The sequence below is a fragment of the Ochotona curzoniae genome, unplaced genomic scaffold (assembly GCF_017591425.1).
Source record: "Ochotona curzoniae isolate NIBS_2020 unplaced genomic scaffold, NIBS_Ocur_1.0 contig_2692, whole genome shotgun sequence".
Lineage (NCBI taxonomy): Eukaryota > Metazoa > Chordata > Mammalia > Lagomorpha > Ochotonidae > Ochotona > Ochotona curzoniae.
In genome coordinates, this window is record NW_024465556.1 from 20,964,395 (window position 1) to 20,985,577 (window position 21,183).

At 54.3% G+C, this 21,183-nt stretch overlaps 1 protein-coding gene across 2 annotated transcripts in view; it reads right to left on the reverse strand.

Annotated features, from left to right (window-relative positions):
• The window catches only part of DLG5 (discs large MAGUK scaffold protein 5), a 100,816-nt gene that overhangs the window by 23,327 nt on the left and 56,306 nt on the right, over positions 1-21,183 (reverse strand). For both annotated transcript variants that reach the window (XM_040976021.1, XM_040976022.1), the window contains 8 exons: positions 12,601-12,860; positions 11,015-11,327; positions 6,726-6,910; positions 5,313-5,438; positions 3,596-3,728; positions 3,078-3,205; positions 2,395-2,570; positions 2,116-2,219 (listed from right to left, as the gene is read on the reverse strand). In XM_040976021.1, coding sequence (XP_040831955.1) covers positions 2,116-2,219; positions 2,395-2,570; positions 3,078-3,205; positions 3,596-3,728; positions 5,313-5,438; positions 6,726-6,910; positions 11,015-11,327; positions 12,601-12,860 — 1,425 coding nt within the window. The remainder of the gene's footprint in view (positions 1-2,115; positions 2,220-2,394; positions 2,571-3,077; positions 3,206-3,595; positions 3,729-5,312; positions 5,439-6,725; positions 6,911-11,014; positions 11,328-12,600; positions 12,861-21,183) is intronic.

The window sequence follows — 21,183 nt, forward strand, 5'->3', positions numbered from 1 at the left end:
ACAGACAGCCGGTCAGGCCCACTGGCAGGTGCTGGGCCAGGAATGTGGCCCAGAGCAAGCCAGTGTTGGACAGCTTGGTTCCCCCAAGGTGCTTGACTCAGGAGAGTCTAGGTTAGGGGGCTCCCGGGCAGGCGGAACATAAGCCCTCAACATCATTCTCGGCAGAAGAGCCCATCCAGGGGTCAGGCGTACACGTGGCCTTGCTGCTCCCTCTGACTGCCCACATGCGATGCTGGCCCAGGCCGCAGCCTCCCAGCCCTACGAGGCACACGTGGAATGAAAGTGAAGCAAACAGTCCCCTGAGAGCAGGAAGGAGGCTGAACAAAGGATCCCGAGCGGCATGTGCCAAGGGTTATGTCACTGCTTCCCGAGAACCCTACACCCTTCACACATTGTCTGGTCACCCCTCAGCAGATGTGGGAGGCTGGTGCCAGAACTACCCTCGGGCAGTCCCTTGGATCTAAAATGTGCAGCGTCTGCAGGAAACCCACAGACATTTGCCATCAATCTTAAATCACATTTGTCTCAATGTGACAGCCAACAGGGAGTACATGTAGCAAAAACAGAAGGAAAAGAAAACATCTGCCAAGAAGTCGGTATGTGTTCAGTCTGTAGGGCTCAGATCCCAGGATGTGGAGCCTGTGGGTACAGAAGGCCAGCCATGCCACAGGTGAAGCCCACACGGGGATGTGTCCACACCACAGACTACTACTCCACACTAAGATGGAACCGACTGTCGGCAACTCCCGGGAATGCCCTGCATAGGAAGGATCCATGGGAAAAAAAAACCAGTCCCAAAGGGTCGTGTATACGACATTCTCAAAACAGATAAGGGATGCTGAAGATCTTGGCTGCTGGGAGTAATGAACAGTGGGGAACTGGAAATGGCTACTTTCAAAGGTGGCACCAGAGACACCTTGGTGGTGTGACAGCACAGTTGGGCTATGGCGGTGATTACACAGCACAGCAAGGGATAAGATCACAGGGTACCACGCACACCCACCCAACCAGCTGCTGGCTTGAGTATTTTAGTTATACATAACATAACCATAAGAAGAAATCAGGCAAAACCTACACAAAACTCCTTTGAAAAAATTGGCTAAGTCAAGAGTTTTCTCTTAAAAAGTATCCACAAAGTGATTATCTTAGGAGCTGGCGGGATGGCTCAACTGGCTTTGCAAGTGCCAGCATCCCATATGGGCGCTAGTTTGTGTCCCAGCTGCTCCATTTCTAATACAGCTCCCTGCTGATGGCCTGGGAAAGCAGCAGAAGATGGCCCAAAACCTTACGACCCTGCACCCATGTGGGAGGATGCTGGTCCCAGCTCAGCTGAGCTGTGGCCATTATGCCATTTTGAGAGTAAACCAGCAAATAGAAGACTTTTCTCTCTATAAATCTGCCTTTCCAATATAATTTTTTTTTTAAAATAAAGTGACTTAGAGTAATGGATTCTGTTTTTCTCATAACTTTTCCACTCTTAACAATCTGCCATGAAGGTGGCTATTGGGCTCATTGGCTAGGACGCCACTTTGCAATTCCTGCATCCTGTGTCAGAACGCCGTGGATCCATCCCCACTCTTGCTAACTGCAGACCCGGGGAGGGGGGACAGCAAGTGACAGCTAACTGCTCCTAGCTCCTGGCATGGACCAGCTCAACCCAGGCTTCTGCAGGCACTCAGGGAATGAACCAATGTTGAGAGCTCTCTGTCATTTATGTGAAGCGATTTCAAAAAACAAAACAAATTCCTGGAAAAATGGAATCAGAAAAGACGCTCAGTTTGGTGCAAACATTTTGAAATCCATGCAGTTTCTTTATAACATTTTCCATGAACTTTTTGAAGACCACTCCCACCCCCATACATTCTTATGTAGGGAACATTCATGGAAGGCTGTTTAAAGGAGACAGTCACATAAGTGAGCCAGCTCCCGCCTAGATTTTTTCTGTATTTCCTGATTTTCTACAGTTAAGTAGAAATTTACTGATAAAAGAAAACTCAGTTTTGCACCTTCGCATGATGCACCGTTCAAGAACCAGGTGAGCTAAAAGCTCATCGACATTCTCCCTTCAGCCCTGCCCAGTGCCATCCGATAACCCCAACTCTGGCCGGGACTCACCGCAACAATCCTGTCTCCCACAGCCAGGGACCCTTCTCGGGCAGCAGGGCTCCCAGGCACCACGGCAGCTGCATACACGCCACTCTCCAGGCTGATGCCACTGTCTGCAACCACAGGAGATCACTACCCAACCCGCAGCCAGGTCGCCCACTTTGGAGGTCAGCACCGTTCCCAGGCCAATGAGACCCACGACCCGGGGAGGCCCTCCTTCCAGCAGAGCACATGCCTTTGGGTACCATGTGTGCCCAACTCCCCTGCCATGCCCATGGGCTCACTCACCCTTCTGTCCACCGAGGCTTATGTGCAGTGGCGTCACCACCTTCCCACCCAGTGACTTCCTGCGTCGCACTACCATGTTGATGGCACCCTCCCCATTGAGCAGGGCCTTGATGGCCTGCTTCTTGTCCTTGTTGATGAGGTCTACGTCGTTGATCCTCAGCAGCCAGTCGTTGACCCTGAGGAGGAGTGTGGCCAGCTCCGTGTCCACATGGGTCTTGCCAGCACCCCCATCTCTGGCCTCCCAATGCCAAGAAGCAGGTGCCTCGTGCACACACTGAGGAGTGGCTAAACATGCAGGTGCTGGAGCTAGATAGCCTGTGGCTCAAGTGCTGACTCCACCACTAAGTCTCAATATCCTCATCTGCCAAACGGAGGCAGCAGTCACACCTAACTCACAGGCCTGCAACCCAAATCAAAACTAACTTCTAAGAAAGTGCTCATCTCATGCCAGCACTGAGTCGTCACACTGAGGCAGTGTGAGCCACTATGGTATCATTACTGTCTCACGTACCATGTTGTTATAAGCACCACCTGGGCCCTTTCCCATCCAGAGAGGTCAAGCACGGTGGTTGCCAGTCAGGGAGTAGTGAGCCACACACAGCCAAGTCCTGGATGCCAGGAAGCATCCCTCTCATCACTGCCATGGGCTGCAGGGCCCCAGCCTAGGCCCCCACAACTCCTACCTTAGACGGCCATCAGCAATGCTTCCTTTGTCCACCTTTGTGACAAATATGCCACAGTCCCCTGGGAAGCAGGGCTCGTTCACGCCTTCCGCCATGTCAAACCCAAGTGCCTTCAAGTCGAAATCCTCCTGTAAAAGTGGTAGCGGCACCCGTTACATAGCAGAGACAAGAAACAGCTGGGCCCTGGATTATCACCCAGCTTCAATGGGGCCACCTGCTCCCCAAGATGGAAATCTGTGACCAGCTGCCAGCTGCCACCTTCCAGCCCCCCTTCTCCTCAGTGCCTTCCCCGGCACTGGGCTGCCTCCTCTGCCCTCTAGACCAGGACAGGTCTGCTGTAGCCCGGTAGGGACAGCCGCAGGGAACATAAGGTCAGGATACACGTGGGAGGAGGAGCCACACCTCCAAACTGGCAGCTGCAACCCAGTGGGCACAAGGGGGGATCCTCTTCTCCCCGACGTCCATCCTGAGTCTCCACTCAAAGGGTGGGGGGAGAGAAGCTGCAAGAGACAGCTTACCGTCTCCCTCTCCAACTCGACAACTTCCGTTTCCCATTCCATGGAGTCCGTGTCGATGGCGGAGTCGTGGGAGCTGTGGGCCATCAGCTGGCGGAATCGGGCCTCCTTTTCCAACTGGGATTCCATCTGTTCTCTGTGAACAGACAGAGCTGTGCTGAGAGCCCCTGGCAAGTTGGAACATCCCATCACTCCCCAGCTCCAAAGTGGAGTGGATCACGCACAAAACCGAACATTCCTCCATCCCCATTGTCCTCCAAACCAGCCCTCCATGAAGCCAGGAGGAACAGGTGGGGGAAGGCGAATTCAGAATGGTTTTCAAAGAAATCCTGCCCAAATGAATCTAGGGGTTTAATGCAAATCACACCCAAACACCAAGAGGAATATGTGCAACTATGGACAAGATGATCTCAAAATTCAGAGGGGCTGCTGTAGTAGTCCAACAGGTTAATCCTCTGCCAGCATCCCACATGGAAGCCAATTTGTGTCCCAGCTGCTCCACTTCCCATCCAGCTCCCTGCTGTGGCCTGGAAAAGCAACAGAAAATGGCCCAAAGCCTTGGAACTCTGCACCTATGTGAGAGACCCAGAGGAGGCTCCTGGCTTCAGACAGGTCCAGCTCCAGCCATTATGGCCATTTGGAGAGTGAACCGGCAGATGGAAAGATCTCTCTCTTTCTATAAAACTGCCTTTCAAATAACAAATAAGTTCTTTTAAAAAGTCATAGAGGAAGGAATAAGAATAGCTGAAACCATTCTGAAATTGAAGAATTAAGTAGGAAGGGCCAATGCTATAGCAGAGCAAGTTTAGCCACATCCTACAAGGCTGCTATCCTGTGTGGGTTTATGTCCTGGCTGCTTCACTTCCAATCCAGCGCCCCACTAACGTGTCTTGGAAAATCAACAGAAGACAGCCCAAGTGTTTGGGCTCTTGCACCCATGTGGGAGACCCAGAAAGAGTTCCTAGGTCCTGGCTTCAGCAGGCCCTACTCTGGTGATGCCAACCAGCCAGACATACACACACACATGCTGCTCACATTCCCACCATCTCTGCCTGACACTACCAGCTTGGGGAACATCACAACAGACTAAGCCACTGCTGCCCCTTTTTGAGCTCAGCTCAGTCCCTAAAGCAGCAGCTCCTGGGCTCAGCCACCTGCTAGCTTAAAACTCTGGTCTCTGCATTCTCAATGCACTGCTAGGGGTCACCAGGTGTTGAAATAACACCCGGGGTCAGGGGGCAGGGGGAATGGTGGGGGGCATGTGCTGAAACTGCGAGGAGGCTGCCTGATACCCCCAAACAGCAGGTACCCCCAGACAGATGGCCAAGCAGCAGTGACAACTTTCTTTATGGACTTGTCTCCCGGATGGGCCTGCCCTTGGTCTGTCTCCTCCTTACACAGTATGAGTCCCACAGGGGCTAGGACTTGGGTCTGCCTGCACTATTTCCTTCCCACCCTACCCCAACAGCCTGAATCACACACAGTGAATACTCGATAAATCCTGACTGAATGAGCGAAGCTCCAAGGAGGAGATGAGTGAATGGACACTGTCCATCTGTCCTGAAATCTCCCTTCACAATGGCTGCCCTGTCTCACCACCTCACTTGCTGCTTTGTGTGTTCCTAACCCTCAAAGTGGAAAAGGTATTTGGACCCATTCTACAGATTCATGGGGTGAGGCAGGAGACCCAAGGTCCGGGCTCACACCTGCCCCCACTTACTTGAGCTCCTGAAGCTCCCGGCTAACATCGTTCCTCTGTTTCCGGGTGTCATCCAGGCTCCGCAAGGCCTCGGCCAGCTCACTCACTGCCCGGTCCCTCTCCCGCCGCAAGTTGTCACACAGTGTCCTGGTGGAGGGGCAGAGGACAAGGTTACCTGGGGTTGTCACCCCCCTTCTTAAACATCCACCAGTACCTGCCTCCCCACTCCAGAGGCACTGGAGTGTTTGGGGGCCAGGAGATGAGACCATCCAGTTAGTCCCCATCACCAGGCTACACATGCCAGATTACAGTTTCCAGCGCTGGTCCAGCTCCAACCTCAACATGCATGGGCTTCCTATGCGAACAGGTGCTCCAGTCCCAGCACCCAAATGACTTTCATCTACCTACATATGGGCTTTCCTGCAGGTGGATGGGGATCCTCCAAGGATGGACTTAGTCCTAAGCATCTCTAGGAGTGGAAGCCTAGCAGGGCTCTGTAAACTATGGACACCCCACTGTTGCAACCATCCCAGCTGCCCAGAGAGGAGGTGAAGACATATGACCTCAGAGCAGGGAACCTGTGCTCAATACCCATTCCAGAAATGGAGGTGCCCAAAGAGCTGGACCCCAGCTCTCACAGCCCCGATCTTATTCCCACCTCAACCAGAGCTCTGCACAGGACTGTGCCATGGAGACACCTGCAGAAGAGGTGGGAGCAGATGGGGAGCACCCAGGGGCCTAGATACCCAGCCACTCGGCCTCTGCAGGGACAGCAGACTCTTTCCCCACTCCCTGCCCCAAACAGCCAGAGGGATCTTTGAGAATCACCACCACAAGCAGGTGGCCACTGCCTCCCCCAGTACCAGGACCATGGGTTCTGTCCGTCCTGCCCCAGCCCAGGATCATGTTCACCCTTGGCTTCCCTTGTGAGGAGCTCCTCACCTGCCCTCAAGACTGGCATTAATTCTCCTCCTCATGGCTGGCCCCAGCCTTGCTAGCACCCCTGCACCCCTGCACCCCTGCCCCAGCACACCACATGGGCTCCATCTGTGCCCTGCCCTCTTTGCACCTGCAAACACACCCACAGACTGCTTCCAAGCCTCCCCTATTTTCCAGGTCTCCTGTTCAGAGACCTTGGATGCCGGCCCATTGTCGGTGCCTTGTGAACAGGTGCTAAGATGGTTAGCTCTCATCAGTGGCATAAGAGCCCAGGTCAGGTCAGCTCACCAGGGTTCCCAGTACACTTGGACACGCAGAGTGACACAAGCTGGGGGTAAACCCCATGGCTGGGAGGCGAGGCCAGGGTATCAGCTAAGGGTAACAGAAAGGAATCCAGTGCCTTGCACCTCACCTGAACCCAAAGCACAGGATTCTGACCCTCCCAACAAACCCTGGCACATCCTAGGGAGATACCAGCCCATGCCAGCCCCGTACCGGATGCTGTCCCGTTCAGCCACGATCTTGTCACGCTCCTGGAAGGCCCAGTCCCGCCGGCACTTGGCCACATCCGCCTCCTGGAGGGCTTCCTTCAGCTCCTGGCACAGAGCCTTGCACTGCTTTCGAAGGATCTCCACCTCCTTGTTGGCTCTCCCAGCATCCATCGTCACGGTGTCTTTGATCTGATGGGGGCAGTGGGCAGGCAGGAGCAGAAGGTTACTGAGCCTTCTGGGTCAGAAGCACCTATCAGCCAGGGCAGGGGTGGGATGGCCCCTGCACCTAGTATCTCTCCCCGGCCCTGGCTCCTGCACAGCCAAGGCCAGGCGGCGGGTGGTTCCAGACTTCACCCCACCTTCTACTTGGCTTATTCTGTACAGCTAGCCCATAGCACCAGCACAGTAATGAGCCCCCACATTAACACAGGGCCATCAAGGGCATGCGTGCTGCTCAAAACCATTACCTGCCCTCGGGCAACCCTTAGATAAGGAGACAGCAGTGTACAGTCAGCTGGAGCCCTTGTGTCCTGGTATCCAGACATTTCTCTGTGGCTCAGGCCTCGCAAGCATTCCCCATTGGATCCTCAGGCCTTTCTGCTGCTGCTCCACTCCTCTTAGAAACCAGAGGGCGGCATGGCCTAGTGGCTGAAGTCCTCGCCTTGAACACGCCGAGATCCCATATGGGCACCGGTTCTAATCCCGGCAGCCCCACTTTCCGCCCAGCTCCCTGCTTGTGCCCTGGGAAAGCAGTCGAGCACAGCCCAAAGCCTTGGGACCCTGCACCCCGCGTGGGATACCCGGAAGAGGTTCCTGGATCCTGGCTTCGGCCGTTGCGTTCACTTGGGGAATGAATCATCAGACCGAAGATCTTCCTCTCTATCTCTCCTCCTCTCTGTATATCTGACTTTCCAATAAATAAATAAATTTTAAAAAAATAAATAAAAATAAAAAAGAAACCAGAGGGAAGCAACAGCCTCAGCCATGGTCAAGGCCATGGAGCTGTCTCCCATGAAGCACGCGGCTCCAGCTCCTGAGCTTTCTGGGTGAGGACAAGAACATGGGGTGCCCCACAGTGTAAGGACACAGGGAGCCAGGGCCTCAGGATGTATGGTACAATGCCTATGTCTGGGATCCCAGGGGTCCCCGCTTAGCCACTTATATTGAGCCACTCCTCAATGGAGTCCAAGGAGCTGGGGATGCAAGCCCAGGGGCCCGTCATGTGGGCCTCACAGCAGCCCTCTTTACTCAGACCTCCTACTGCCAAGACCCCGTCAAGTTGCCCCCATTTCCACTTTGCTCCTGTTCCTTTTGTTACACTGTCATTGAAAGCATCAAGGAGCATCCTGCATTACTGCTGTCAAGATCCCAGTAACACATCTGTCAGCCAGCCATGCACATCTCACTGTGCCCCTGGACCCAGGGGTGCCCAGTACTAGGCTTGGGTTGAGCGTTAATGCTCTGACTTCCTTGGCGGTTGGCCCACCTTGCCCCAGATCATTACTGCCACCTCTCCTTCCTTGGTCACTGCTGGTGTCCACCACCAACGCATCTCAATGGCTTCCTTGTGAAGGACATGAGAAATGAGCGGTTTGAGTGACAGGGCACAGGAGGAGGCCCAGTGACCATGGTAACATGGACTGTGGGCATGTAGGGCATGCAGCATCCTTCCATACCACACTGCCTCCGCGTCAGACCTCCTTACTCGGCAGAAGCAGCACTGGCCTCCCTCTCTGCAGGCTGTGTGTGTGTGTGTGTGTGTGTGTGTGAGATGTCTAGGGCCACAGGCCTCTCTGCAGCCATGTGTGCATAGGGGCTGTTTGTGTGTCTGGTTGGGAGTCTGTGTCTGGGGCCACAGACTGGGAAAAGATAGGCTGGCTTCAGGAGACTCCTGCTTCACCCTGCCCTGCCAGAGATGACATGCCTAAAGGGCGCGACCCACACCGAGGGTCCTGCCCCCACTCCAAGGGTCCATGCCAGCAGTGCTCCCTGGGGAGACAGCTCTCAGGTGGGTCACCCATCTCCAGAGGCAACATCTGCCTTGGCAGCCACTCCTCGCAAGCTCCAGAAGCACCCCTCCTGCAAGGGCTCTCCCTAGGGCCCATGTAGCCCAGCTCCTCCAGCCGCGCCTGCCATGGGATGGGCGATCACTTGCTTGTGGGGGTAGCAGAAAGGCAGGGACAGGGGAGCTGTAGCTGGCTGGGTGGGGAGTGGGGGCCTGGAGGTGGGGGCAGAGCCGGCTCTGCTCGGAGACAGGCCTTGGTCAGTAGGGCTTGTCCAGGAATCAAGTCAGAACACAGGAGAACCACATCAAGCAGCCATGTGGCCAATGGCTGCCCAGCAGCCCCGCCCCCTATTGGCCAGGCACCAGTGACCTGAGAAAATCTATCTTCACTGAACAGGGTCAGCTGGTGGCTAACCACAGTCATTCCCTGCACAGGAACACAATCCCTGGGAGGCAGCTGCTGGAGGGCTACGGTCCATCCTAGGGTACCCATGCTGAGGCAGGGTGGCACAGCCCACCTGTGGCCCGTGGGGTGGAGGCCTAGGCCTCTGACTGCTGTAGGGGCGGGGTAGGATTTCTCCTCTGTGGCCTGCTGACTGGGAACAGTGCCTGAAAAAGATCGCTGCCTCAGCTGACAGGCGGACTTGACGCCCAGCCAGCACCCCCTGCAAAGGCTGGGCACAGGCTTTCAGCTGAAGGACACCCCTGAGTACCGGCAGGGCCAGGTCAGGGCCTGGGTTGGGGGAAGGGGAGTATGCTCCCCTTGCATGCTCCACACTTTCAGCAAGAACCTGCTCGGTAAGGCTCCAAACCCCGTAAATCCTTCTAGGCTGGGGAGACCAAAACTCCAGCACTGGCTGCCTTGGTTATAGCCTCAGCATTCTCAGTGTCTCCTCTGTGGCCTCATGTGCCTGAGCTAACACAGACATCGTGCTCCAAGGCTTGACCTCAGACGCCAGGGTGAGAAGCTGAGGGGTGGGCTTTCCAGGCTGATGATGGAGCCCTAACGTGTGCGCTCATGGTCACTGCCCATGAGGAGCTGGGCCTTCTCCATGGTACACAGCACCTGTGCCCTGCTCCATCTGCATGAGTCTCGGGAGTGTGACACCACACCATATGGCCGTTCTCATCCACAAAGCCAGATTCCCAAGGAGTGCCCCAGCCCTAGAAGGCCCACTTGACACAGACAGGTGCCACAGTGAGCTCGGCAGCCCACTTGGCCTCATCTGCACACCATGTGAATGGCATTCTTGATGGTCTGTCGCTCTGTTGGCAAACCACACTGAAAGGCACCTGTTGTCTCTCATTCCCTCTGTGTAGAAGAGGAAACGGAGGCCCCAGGAGGGCACGTGAGGAGGAAGGCTCCATCACCAAGCATAGGCCTGTGAGGCCTTTGCAAAACGTTGCCCTGGACATAAAGCAGTCACCATGTGTGAGGTAGCAAGATGGCCTGGGGGACCCCCGGCCCTGCCTGGGATCTGCTGGCACTCCTGCAATGGGCCTGACTCTCACCAACAGGCTTTCTAGCTCTCGGAGACCACGTGATAAACCCGTCTGCAAACACCACATGCAAGAGAAGAGGGGAGAACCGCTGTGACAGGGAAGCACTCACATCCAACACACTCACTCCATCTACAATCAGATCTAGAAGTGATCATCAGTAACGGACTCTTCACCGCTGGACCTGGAGTCAGGAACCCCATAGAGAGGTGGAGGCAGCACGCAGGGAGGATGCAGGAAGCCCAGATGACAGCAGCTGGGCAGCTGAGCTGGGAGGCTGGACGCTGACGCTGTTGAACACCACAGTTCCCCAACCCGTAAGGCACGCTGCCAGAGCCAGATTTTAGAACCAGGCCCTTGGGCTCAGTCTGCAGCAACTCTTCCAACAGGAGCTCAAAACACCCACTAAAGAGCTGGCAGGCAGATACACGTGGCTAGTCGCAGAAGCTCCCCCTATACACACAGGTCTACGGTCTGAGGAACTTGGCCCCGAGATGTTCCTTGAGACACTGCTGCTTTCTGGCACAAGCCTGGCCCACCATCTCTTATCCACGGTTGGATTAAAGTGTGAGAGTGTCTGTGTGTGCCATCTGACCACAGGCTGGGGTTGGACTTTCCTACCTCGCATGCCCTGTAACCCAGACCAGAGCTAGATATAGAGGGGATGCCTGGGTAGTGGCCGGACAGCACAACCAGCTCTGAATTTTAAAGGTCTAAAATGAGGGGCCCTCCTCTCTAACCCAGGAGGCAGCTCCCAGTGGGCCCCTGGGCGCTGCCTGCCCGCTTACCTGCCGCAGCGCCTCCATCTCCTCGCTGGCCGCCTTCTTCTCGGACGTGCTGCTCTTGAGCTTGGACTCGGCCAGCTCCACCTCAGTTTGCAACTTGTCCAGCTCAGAGATGACCTGGTCGCGCTCGCTCATGATGAGTTTGTACTCACTGTACACAGCATCACGTTCCTCCTTGTACTTCTCTGACTCCTTGGCTGTCTTCACCTGTGTGGTCCGCAGTTCCGTCAGCTCCGACTGCAGCAGCTCCATCTCCCACTGCAGGTCCTTGTTCTGGGCCGTGGCCTTGTTCAGCTCGTGGTGGATGGCCTCGAACCTTGGGAGAAAGGCAGCTGGGATGTGGCTGGAGCAGGAAGCTGCCTGGCTGCCCCATGGCCTCCTGGCTGCCAGCCCTGCCGTGCCGGACAGCCAAGCGTGAAGTTTCGATGAGGTCACTCCCGTAGCCCTGAGATGGAACAGTCACGGAGCCCAGCACCCTGAACCTGCAGTCTGTCTTGGTCACGAACAACTGAAGCTGAACTGAGGATAGCATGCCTTCTCTTTTGCTGGAAATGTCAGCTAGTTTCTGCCACAGTCAAGCAACATTATTTTTCTTTTTTGTAATAAAAATAATAAATATAATAACAAAAAGGCAGCATGACAACCATATCCAGCACAAACACGGCCTTTAGAGCCCTTTGGTGTGACCACCTCATTTTACAGGCATGAATGGTACAGCCTTGAGACTCGGGCAATGGTCCAAAGTCACAAGGTTGGCTCAAGAGCACAGCTCAGCCCTCCAGGCCAGGAGGCACCTCCCCTACAGGCAAGCTGCAAAGGAGGGCCTGCGCCCTTCCGTGGAAGACCGCCAATCCAGCAGGGAATTCCACTAGGAAAACAAAATGAAGGGTCTCCTGACGACCTATGTGGGGAAACTGCATCCCGGCCTCATCCCAGAGAGCCTGCAGCAGAGACACCTGCATGGGTGCAGCCCAGCAACGCCCAGATCCACAGGCCACCTGGGATGGTCATCTTTTCTGGAAGCCTGTAAGAGCACCAAGAGCCATTGCACCACAGGACGCACCTGAAGCAGCACTGTGGGGGGCACAGGAGCGGCCATGGCTCTTGGGGGAGGTTCCTTAATAAAAAAGTGTCTGGCACAGTACTCAGATGCTCACATTCCACGTCAGAACGCATGGGTTTAAGTTCTGGCTCCACTCCCGATGCCAGCTCCCTTCGAGTGTACACCCTGGGAAGTTGGTTAAGCTTCTGCCTGTGGTGCCAGCTCAATAGCTGGGTTTCTGCCACCCCATGGGAGACGTGGCTTGCATTCCTGGTTCCTGGCTTCTGTCTGATGGGACCCTGACTGTCACAAGCATTTTGGAAGTGGACCAGAAGATGGGCCCTTTCTCTTTTCCAGATAAATTGAATGAAATGATTGTTGAAAAGCAATGAGCTGGAGTTGATTTCCCTCATGACAGCGGCTCTCACAGACAATCTCAAACCCACCGAGCAGCAGGTCTGGGACATAGAAGCTGCCTCGTTGCCCACTACTCTGCCAGTGAGGTGCTCGACCCCAGCAGCCTCCCAGTGCCAGGCCTGGCTCCTACCTCCTCAAGGAGAGGGCGCACTGGTGCTGCAGCTGGATGGCCGTGTCCCTCTGTTGGGTCAGCATCTCCGTCTGCTTCAGCAGGCGCTGGTTCTCCTCCCCCAGCTGCTCCAGGCGGCTCAGGTCCGAGTTGTGCATGGCGACCTTCTCACTGTACCTTTTGCGCAGGGCGTCGTAGTCTTTCTTGACCACCTCCAGCTTGTCCATGGCCGTGTCGTACAGCTTGTTGAGGATCTCCGAGGACCCGTTGTGCTTAAGCACCTGTAGGCCAGAGAGTCGGGTTTACTCAGGGCAGAGCAATGGGTGGGCCGGACCTCCCCACACTCACTTCCTGTCTGAAGGTAGGGCTACAGTGCAAGGCTGCAGGAGAGGCCTCAGGAGGTGACCTCAACATCTTGATGCAAATGCAGAGTAGTGCCAAGAGACCCCATGGAGGCCAGAGCTGTGGCACAGTTAGTTAAGCCTCTACCTGTGGGGCCAACATCCCACATTGGTGTCAGTCCTTGTTCTAGCTACTCCACTTCCTATACAGCTCTCTGTTTTCGCATCTGTAAAAGCAGCAGAAAACAACCCAATTGCTTGGGTCCCTACATCCATGTGACAGAGTAAAAAGAAGATCCTGGCTCCTGGTTTCAAACTGGCCCAGCAGTGGCTATTGCAGCCATTTGGGGGTGGGTAGGTGGGTGGGTGGAGTGTGTGAGTGTGTGTGTGTATGTGTGTGTGTGTGTGTAGAGGCCCTGGGGCAAGGGTCACTGCCAGATGTGTTCTAGGATCAGAGAGGGCAAGTGGGAACGTAGGGCAGCCAGTGCTCACAGGGAAGATCATGTCCCCGGTGAGACCCATAGCGAGGGAGGTGAGTGGGAGGGGAGATGGGAGGAAAGCCTGCTGACTGGTGCCAAGCCCCCAGGGCACCCAAGCCCTGGCATGACTCACTCCACCTCTGTGGGTTTCAGTTTCCTTATTCCCCAAACGGCAGGACAGAACCGGAAAGGCCTGCTCAGCGCTGCCAGCTCACAGTCCCCGAGTCACCTGCCTCCATGGCCCGGGGCCCTGGGTTATCAGATCTCCTGCAGGCAGAGAACCAGAACTGGGAGGACAGAACCCTTTGGAGGGGAGCACCATGGGAGAAAGAACCAATCACAGCAGCCAGGAATGCCAGCTCTGAGCTACAGGGCTTCAGGCTCAGACCGGAAGCCTTCTCATCAACCAGCCCCCAGCGCCCTCCAGCCTCATCCTTGCTCCTCTTTCTTTCTTTTCTTCTAATACAAAACCTACCCCCCCTTTTTTTTTCCCCAAAGGAAATCAAAACACAAAACTCTTTTTCAAATGGAGCACACAGGCTCCTCCTGTCCTTAAAATCTTACAGAACAGCAATGCGTACTGACAAAGCCAAAAGAACACTGCCCCAAACACCACGCTGACATGTAAAAGCTTCCAAATAGCAAAACCAAAAAACAGGGAGTGGGGGGACACCTCCCAAACATGCAGAAGAGCATAGCAACAGCAGTACCCGAAATTTATGCACCCACAGCTCAGCCTGAGAGGAGTGACAGGATCACCGGCCCTGAAGGCCTCAGCCTTTTTGTATCTGCTTCCCTTTGTCCACAGCTGGCAAAATCCGTGCCATTTCTGTCTCCATCAGTGAGACGTAACCTCATGGCAACTTACCTGAGAACCCCATCCCCCAGTTTCTCGTGGCCCCTCCCCCAGCTCCTACCTACCTACCAATCACCTGTGATTATCTCATTCACCAGTCCCTGGGGCCCACTGCAGCCCCTCCCAACCAATTCCCCAAGCCCCCCCACACCTTCCAGGCCCAGCTGGGTTGTATAAATGAGCCTTCACGTGCCCCCTCCCCTTTTTACCTTGCTCCCCACCCTGTCCTCCTCCATCTTGCCCCTGCCCCTGCCCAAGCAGCACCCCCATCCTGCCACCATGGTTGGAGATATTTCCCCTGACATTCTCTCTCCCTCCACTATCTCTCCCAATCCTACCCTGTTGGAATAAAGGACCTCCTAAGCACCTCGTTGCAACTGACATTTTGGCTTGCGGTAAATTCATGGTGAAAAGAGGACCTGGTTACGGAAATTAGCCATGCGTAAGAACTTAATTGCAAGTAATAACTAACATTAAGTGTGCCTAAAAACTAACACAGCTCCCCTCTCACCATCTATGTCTCTAAGTGTTGTCCAAGAAGCCAAGCACTACAGGTGTGGCTCAAGCCCCTGGTGCAACTTGGGTGGGGGCCCCTCTCCTACAAAATTAGCCATTCCCCTGAGGCTGCTGCAGCTGTCTCTATGCAAGGCTGTGTGTGCCCAGATGTGTCTGAGAACCAGGTTGCCCACTCCAGGAGCTTCTGCTTAACTCAATGGTACTTTCCAAGCTTCTCATCTCTGCATGCATTTACTGGAGAGGCAGGAGACAGACCAAGAGCTCCTAGCCACGGTTCACTGCTCCAATACTCACAAAGCCAGGATTGGGCAAAGGCAGAAACCCAGCAAGCCAGGCCTCCCCCAGTGGGTAGTGAGAACCCATCACTTTGCTCCAACAGTACCACATCCAGAGGGCCACGTCAGCAGCAGGAAGCTGGACTGGAAGCAGAGCTGAGCCTGAAGGAGGCTCCGAGTTGGGAGGCAGGTGACGGCGCGAGCATCTCATCCCAGGCGGGCCACACTGTCCATCCAAGTAGCTTCCTATTCAGGTTGACACAGCGTGAGCTTTGCACCATGACTGTGTGCCGCTGGCTCTGCCGTCTGAGCTGGGACGCATGCACGTCTCCCCTGGTTTGCCAGCATACCTAGCGCTGCCATGACCTGGCTGCACCTGTCTCATCTCCCCCACACGTAAACTGGCCGTCTCTGTCCCTAGTGGAGTAGCCATCTGGGGACATGGGTTCACCATCCCAGCTGGACAATATCACACTACCTTCTCTGATGGCGACACCAGTTTGTACACTACCAGTAAGACTTCTCAGCGCGACTTCTACAGCCAACTTGGTCCCCACTCTGCAGCAAAATACAACAACCCTTCCCCTCCACAATCTTGAAGCAGACAGTTCAAGTTTACTCACCTGTGCAAGTCTAGTGTCCAGAAGCCTTCACCTTGCAAAACCAAAGCTCTAAAGCCATCAGACAACTCCCAGCCCAACGGCTTTCATCCCACGCCCTGTCTTCACAAGCCCTAAAGGCAGGTGAGATCCCCTCTGGCTCCACGCCCACCTGCCTTACAGCTGGACAAAGGCACTGCAGCCATCATCCCACAAGGGGGCAGTGCTGGGCAGACCAGACAGAAGTGCTCCCCTGAGTCCCTCAAAGCTTCCCTTCACTGATAGATATTTGGGGGAGGCCTTGAGATCACACAAATACCTACTTCTGGACAGGGCTGTGGAAGAACCCACCTTATAAATGTGGTCTATCCTGTCTTCATGGGGAATAAATGCACCACAATGCCCCAGCCCTGAAAAGCTTACACCTGGGCGTGCAGGCAACTCAGGGAGCCAGGATGAACCTCAGCTTCCTGGAGAGCAGGTCTGGTCAGGGGAAGCAGCAGGGCAGACCCAGAAACCCCTTCTTATGTTCCATCCGGTTGTCATGAGGCTTAGGAGGGCAGCTGCTGGCCTGCACAGCTCCCATGGGCATGTCCCAGCCCCTTCCACACAGGAGGTCACCTCCCTGCAGCCTGTGGACTCATCCCAATATGCAAAGGGGCTCCCAGGCCATGGCACTGCCCCCGCAATTCTCTCTGAGCAGGGATCAGTGTCCTGCCCAGGCTGGGTGCTCGACAGCCTCTGGGAGGAGCTGGGAAGGCCTGGCACAAGGTGACCTCCAGGATATCCAAACAAAGATTCTACAGATGAGCCCGCCACTGCCTCCTGTTCTCGGTGGACAGCTCTGGACACATCAAACACACAGTCACAGCCAAAGATTTGACCTCCTAGCTGGACCAACAGAAGAAAAATAGTATCTGGGGTATCAGGAAAAAGAAAGCTGAATTTTAAGAGGGAAAAAACAAACAAGCAACAACAAAACCAATGTGTATCTTAAGGACTGGAGAGGGGACAAGGAAGAGGAAAAGAAAGACTCAGGGGACCTCAAAATATCTCAAATGAACCAGCAGACCTGCTGGCAAAGAGAGCATGCTTTGTGTTGGTCCCAGCAATTTTACCTCCAAGGAAAGAACATAAAATGTACGCATAGGAGAATGGCATTGTGGCACAGTGCATTAAGCCGCCTGCAAGCACTGGCATCCCATTTGGGTGCTGGCTCCAGTCCTAGCTACTCCACTTTTGATCCATCTCCCTGCTAACACGCCTGGAAAGGCAGCAGAGAGTGGCTCAAGTGCTTGGGTCCCTGTGCCCACATGGGAGCTCTGGATTAAAAGTTCAAGGCCCAACCCTGGACAACATGGTCATTGGCAAAGTGAACCAGCAGATGGAAGATCTCTGGGACTTGGTCCTCCAGATAAATAAATCTTTTTCTGAAAATGTTCAAAGGAGCACAAAGACACACTTATGTCAACTGGCTAGCCTCTGGCTAGAGCGGGAGGGTGGGGTTTTATTGGGGGGGGGTGACTTCCTTACTGAAGATTTCTTTCCTTTCTCCACCAAAGAACACACATTATTTCAGTAAAGAGGTGGACAGCAAAGGGAGGGGGATGCAAAAATATCCTCTACTTTGCTTCCCAATCTCCCAGGCATTCCTGATATGGCTCAAAGAACCTATGATGGAGCAGCCTAACCCCCAGAGGGTGAGGGAAATGTGAAGCTGTGCCCCCGAGCCCCAAACACACATGGAACACAGCACCTGTCTGCTCTTCAAGTGTGACAGGGGCCAAAACCCAGGCCAGTGGAGCCCCCTCCCACCTAGGGCTCCTCATTTCCTCAGAGATCAATCACACGGAGGGCTGGGAGCCCATAAATCCCTTGAGCAAACACCCAAGTCAAACAGAACCACTCAACCCGCAAGGGCCTCTTCAAGTTTACAAGGCGTGGGAGGAACCAGGCAACAAAACCTGCCTTGTCCAGCAAGAGCGACCTTTGCCCTCAGGCCCGGGAGGGAGCCAGCCCCTGACCATGTGCAGGTCCTGAGAGTGCCACTGCCTGTGGGTTCCATAGCAGGTGCCTGCCCCAGACTCAGGGAAGGTGAGAGAGGAGCAGGGGACCTGCCTGCCAGCACACACATACCCAGGCCTCCTCTCTAGGGTAGGGGAGGGGAGGCTGGTCACCGAGGGGCCAATTGCACCCCAACCAGGATGCCTCACCCACCTCAACCACCAAAGGGCCACACAAAAGAAGGGGTACGAGAGGGTGAGATAGGACTTCCCCCAGTGTTTGTGGGAGGAGCAGGAAGAGAAGGGGCTGACGGGGAGGGTGTGGGTGACAGTGCAGCCTAGAGCCCATGATAGCTTGACAGAGGGGCCCTGAGACAGCTTTCCTAGGACAAAGCAGACTAGTCTGTCACCTCTTCAGTGCCTTCATAGGCTTAGAGCCCCTATAGGTGCCACCCAGTGCCACCTGTGGGTGTACTGCTATCACCTGACACAGACATTTGTACCCATCAGCATCACTGTGGCCAACCCCCTTCTCCTCCTTCTCCCATGACAGCCGCAGGTGTGCCATCACTCCATCTGAGTTTCCTTGTGTGGACACTTGACGCTCTTAGAGTCACAGAAGGGGTGACTCTGGGACCCACCACTTCTACCAGGGAGGTTAAGGTAACCCTTAAAGCAGCGGCAGGCACTGGCAGTTCACTCCCTTCCAGCTGAGTGAGAGTCCATAGCGTGGACTTTGCACCCGTCACTCACGCACCCCTTAGCCCACAGGCCTTTGTGTAAGTCCATTTCCAATGTGCGTGGATATGAGTGGAACTGCCAGGTCACCTGGTAAGCATGTGTAACTATGCAGAACTGCAGGGCTGCTCTTCACAATGGCCACATCACCTCACGTTCCTGTTAGTGTCGATTCCAACATCCCCACAGCCCTGCGAAGGCAGGTGTGGTAGGGCTGGAACAGTAACAGCAGCAAGAGCGGTTGGCCAAGTGTTTTGCACCCAGCAATCATTCAGCCTCCCTCAAAGACACGAGGGACAGCTCCATTCATTGACATCCTGGAGTGCCCAAGACACCTCTTGGGGACTGAGACAGAGCCACAGACATCTCAAAACCACAGGCCCCTCAAAGAAAAGGCGAATCTAAAGTAAACGCTGGGATAAAAGGTGAACTGAGCCAAGTTCAGAGCAAGACGAACCAACAGTGTCAGCAGGATATGTAGAAGGCATCACAGCAGGTGCAGAGGAAGACAGGGTGGAGAAGGGCACAAACCCCCAGCCCAGACAATGGTCCACCCACAGGCAGCCTATGTGCACCTCTGCTCCTCTACAGCCAGCTCCTTCCTTGCTGGCCACACATGCTGCATTCTTATAAAGTAATTTCTTTTTTAGGTAGAAAAAAAAAAAAAGAAAGTAGAAAGCCAACAGTCTTAGAACGCAATTGCACTAGGAGGTGTCATCGACATGCAGGTGGAAGGGTGACTGCAGAGGAACTCAGGAGAAGTGATGGGGCGCTCAGTGGGGCTCAACTTGGCTCGGCTTGGCTCGGCTTTGGTCTCTGGTCATCCTCACCACAACCTCCAAGGGTTTTTGTCCCCACCCCCAGCTCCAGAGACATTAAAGGGATGGCAAAGAAGGGTGGGGAGCTACGTTCCTCTACAATTCTGCAGCAGATGGAGGGGGCAGAGCCTCCCCCGACTCCTGCCCTGCTCAACGGCTCTCTATCCCCAGCCAGACGTCTGCTGCCATGGCTGGCACTTCCCTCTCTTTCAGCAACTTCTCCCTTCACCAACATTCAGGCAAGACTTAACAAGTAATATACCAATCCTGTGCCTCAAGTTGCTAGGCCTCAACTCACAGAATCAATTCTCTCAGTCAGAAGACTCGAGGAAAAAGACTTCCGTCGGCTGCAGGACTTGTGAAGCAGTGGGGTAAGCCACAGACTGGGACACTGGCATCTCACATTAGAGCGTCAGCTGGAGTTCTGGCTGCTCCGCTTCCCATCCAGCTCCTGGCTGATGCGCCTGGGAAAGCAGCAGAGGATGGCCCAGGCGCTTGGGCCCCTGCCTCCACGTGGGAGTTCCAGCTTCCTGGCTCTGTCCTGACAACCCAGGCCTGACTGCTGGGTCCATTTAGGAAATGAACCAGCAGATAAACTACTTCTCTTACCCACCCCTACCCCTGCCTAACACTCTGTCTTCCAAATAAAAATAACTCACAAAAGCAAAATAGATTTTCAGAGCTCCAAAGCATATACATCTAGAAGTTTCCCAAGCCAACTGTCAGTAACTATCAGAGAAAGAAAACAAAGGAAGCAAGCTTTTCAACAGAATGCAGTTTATAATGAGAAAATGCTGAAAACAGCCCAAGATTTGGTCAACAGGAGACAGGCTAAATCAATTATGTATTTCTAGGTAACTCAATATTTCACAGCGGTTGAAAGCAATTTAGCAGAACTTATACTAAACCAGAAAGATGCACACGGTCTATGAAGTGAAACAGCAATGTTGGCACGAGATGTACTGTAGGATTCCATTCCTCACCTGTCTACTGCACGGACACCCAGCAGCTAAAAAACACCCTGCAATCGCTTCTCGGCCTTTTGGCTAAGATCAAGTGCAAAAAACACCCTGCATTCTGATCTTGTTTCACAGAACAAGGTCCAAGGGGACGAAGCAGTGGCATAGCAAGCTAATCCTTTGCTAGGACAGCATCCCATATGGGTACCAGTTCGAATCCCGGCTGCTCCAATTCCAATCCAGCTCTTTGTTTATGGCCTGGAAAAGTAACAGAGGATGATGGCCCACGTCCTTGGGCCCCTGCACCCACTTGGGAGACTTGGAAGAAACTCCTGGCTCCCAGCTCTGTCCACTGTGACCATTTGGGGAGTGAACCAGCAGATGGAAGACCTCTCTATGTCTCTCCTTTTCTCTGTAAAATCTGCCTTGAAAATAAAAATAAATTTAAAAAAAAAGGCTCCAAGAAAAGAAGCACAGATTCCTCGGGGAATGTCAATCTCTCCCAGCAGGGCAGAGCAGTTCATAAATGAGTGTAGAACTTCACTTTGTGCAAGGGAACAGAAAGTACTCAAAAAACAGGGAAGATGCATCAAAATGACAGCATCCCGTGCAAAAGGGTCAGAACCTACAGAGCAGGACAGAAAACTCTGAGTCTCCAGGGAGAAAAGCAGACTGATGGTAGAAAGGCAGCTCGGGGTGCAAAAACCATAGGGTATGACATGGCACAGCATCACAGCACCAAAGCGAGCTTCACCCGCAATGGACCAGCCATGCCACTGCTTTTCTGGTATTCTGCCCCAGGTGTCCAAATCCAACCCAACTGCAGGGATCAAGACGGGAGCCCTCAGAATCGTCGATAGCCAAGGGAAGAATGAGAGGTAACTGAATGAAAATGACAACCAATGCAGCTAAATCCAGGGTGATGCTCAGGAGGCTGACCACGCACACATGCGTATCACGGGAAAGACTCATCTCACACGCAGAGGTCTTCCATAAAAGAGTAATCATGGGCCTGGTGTG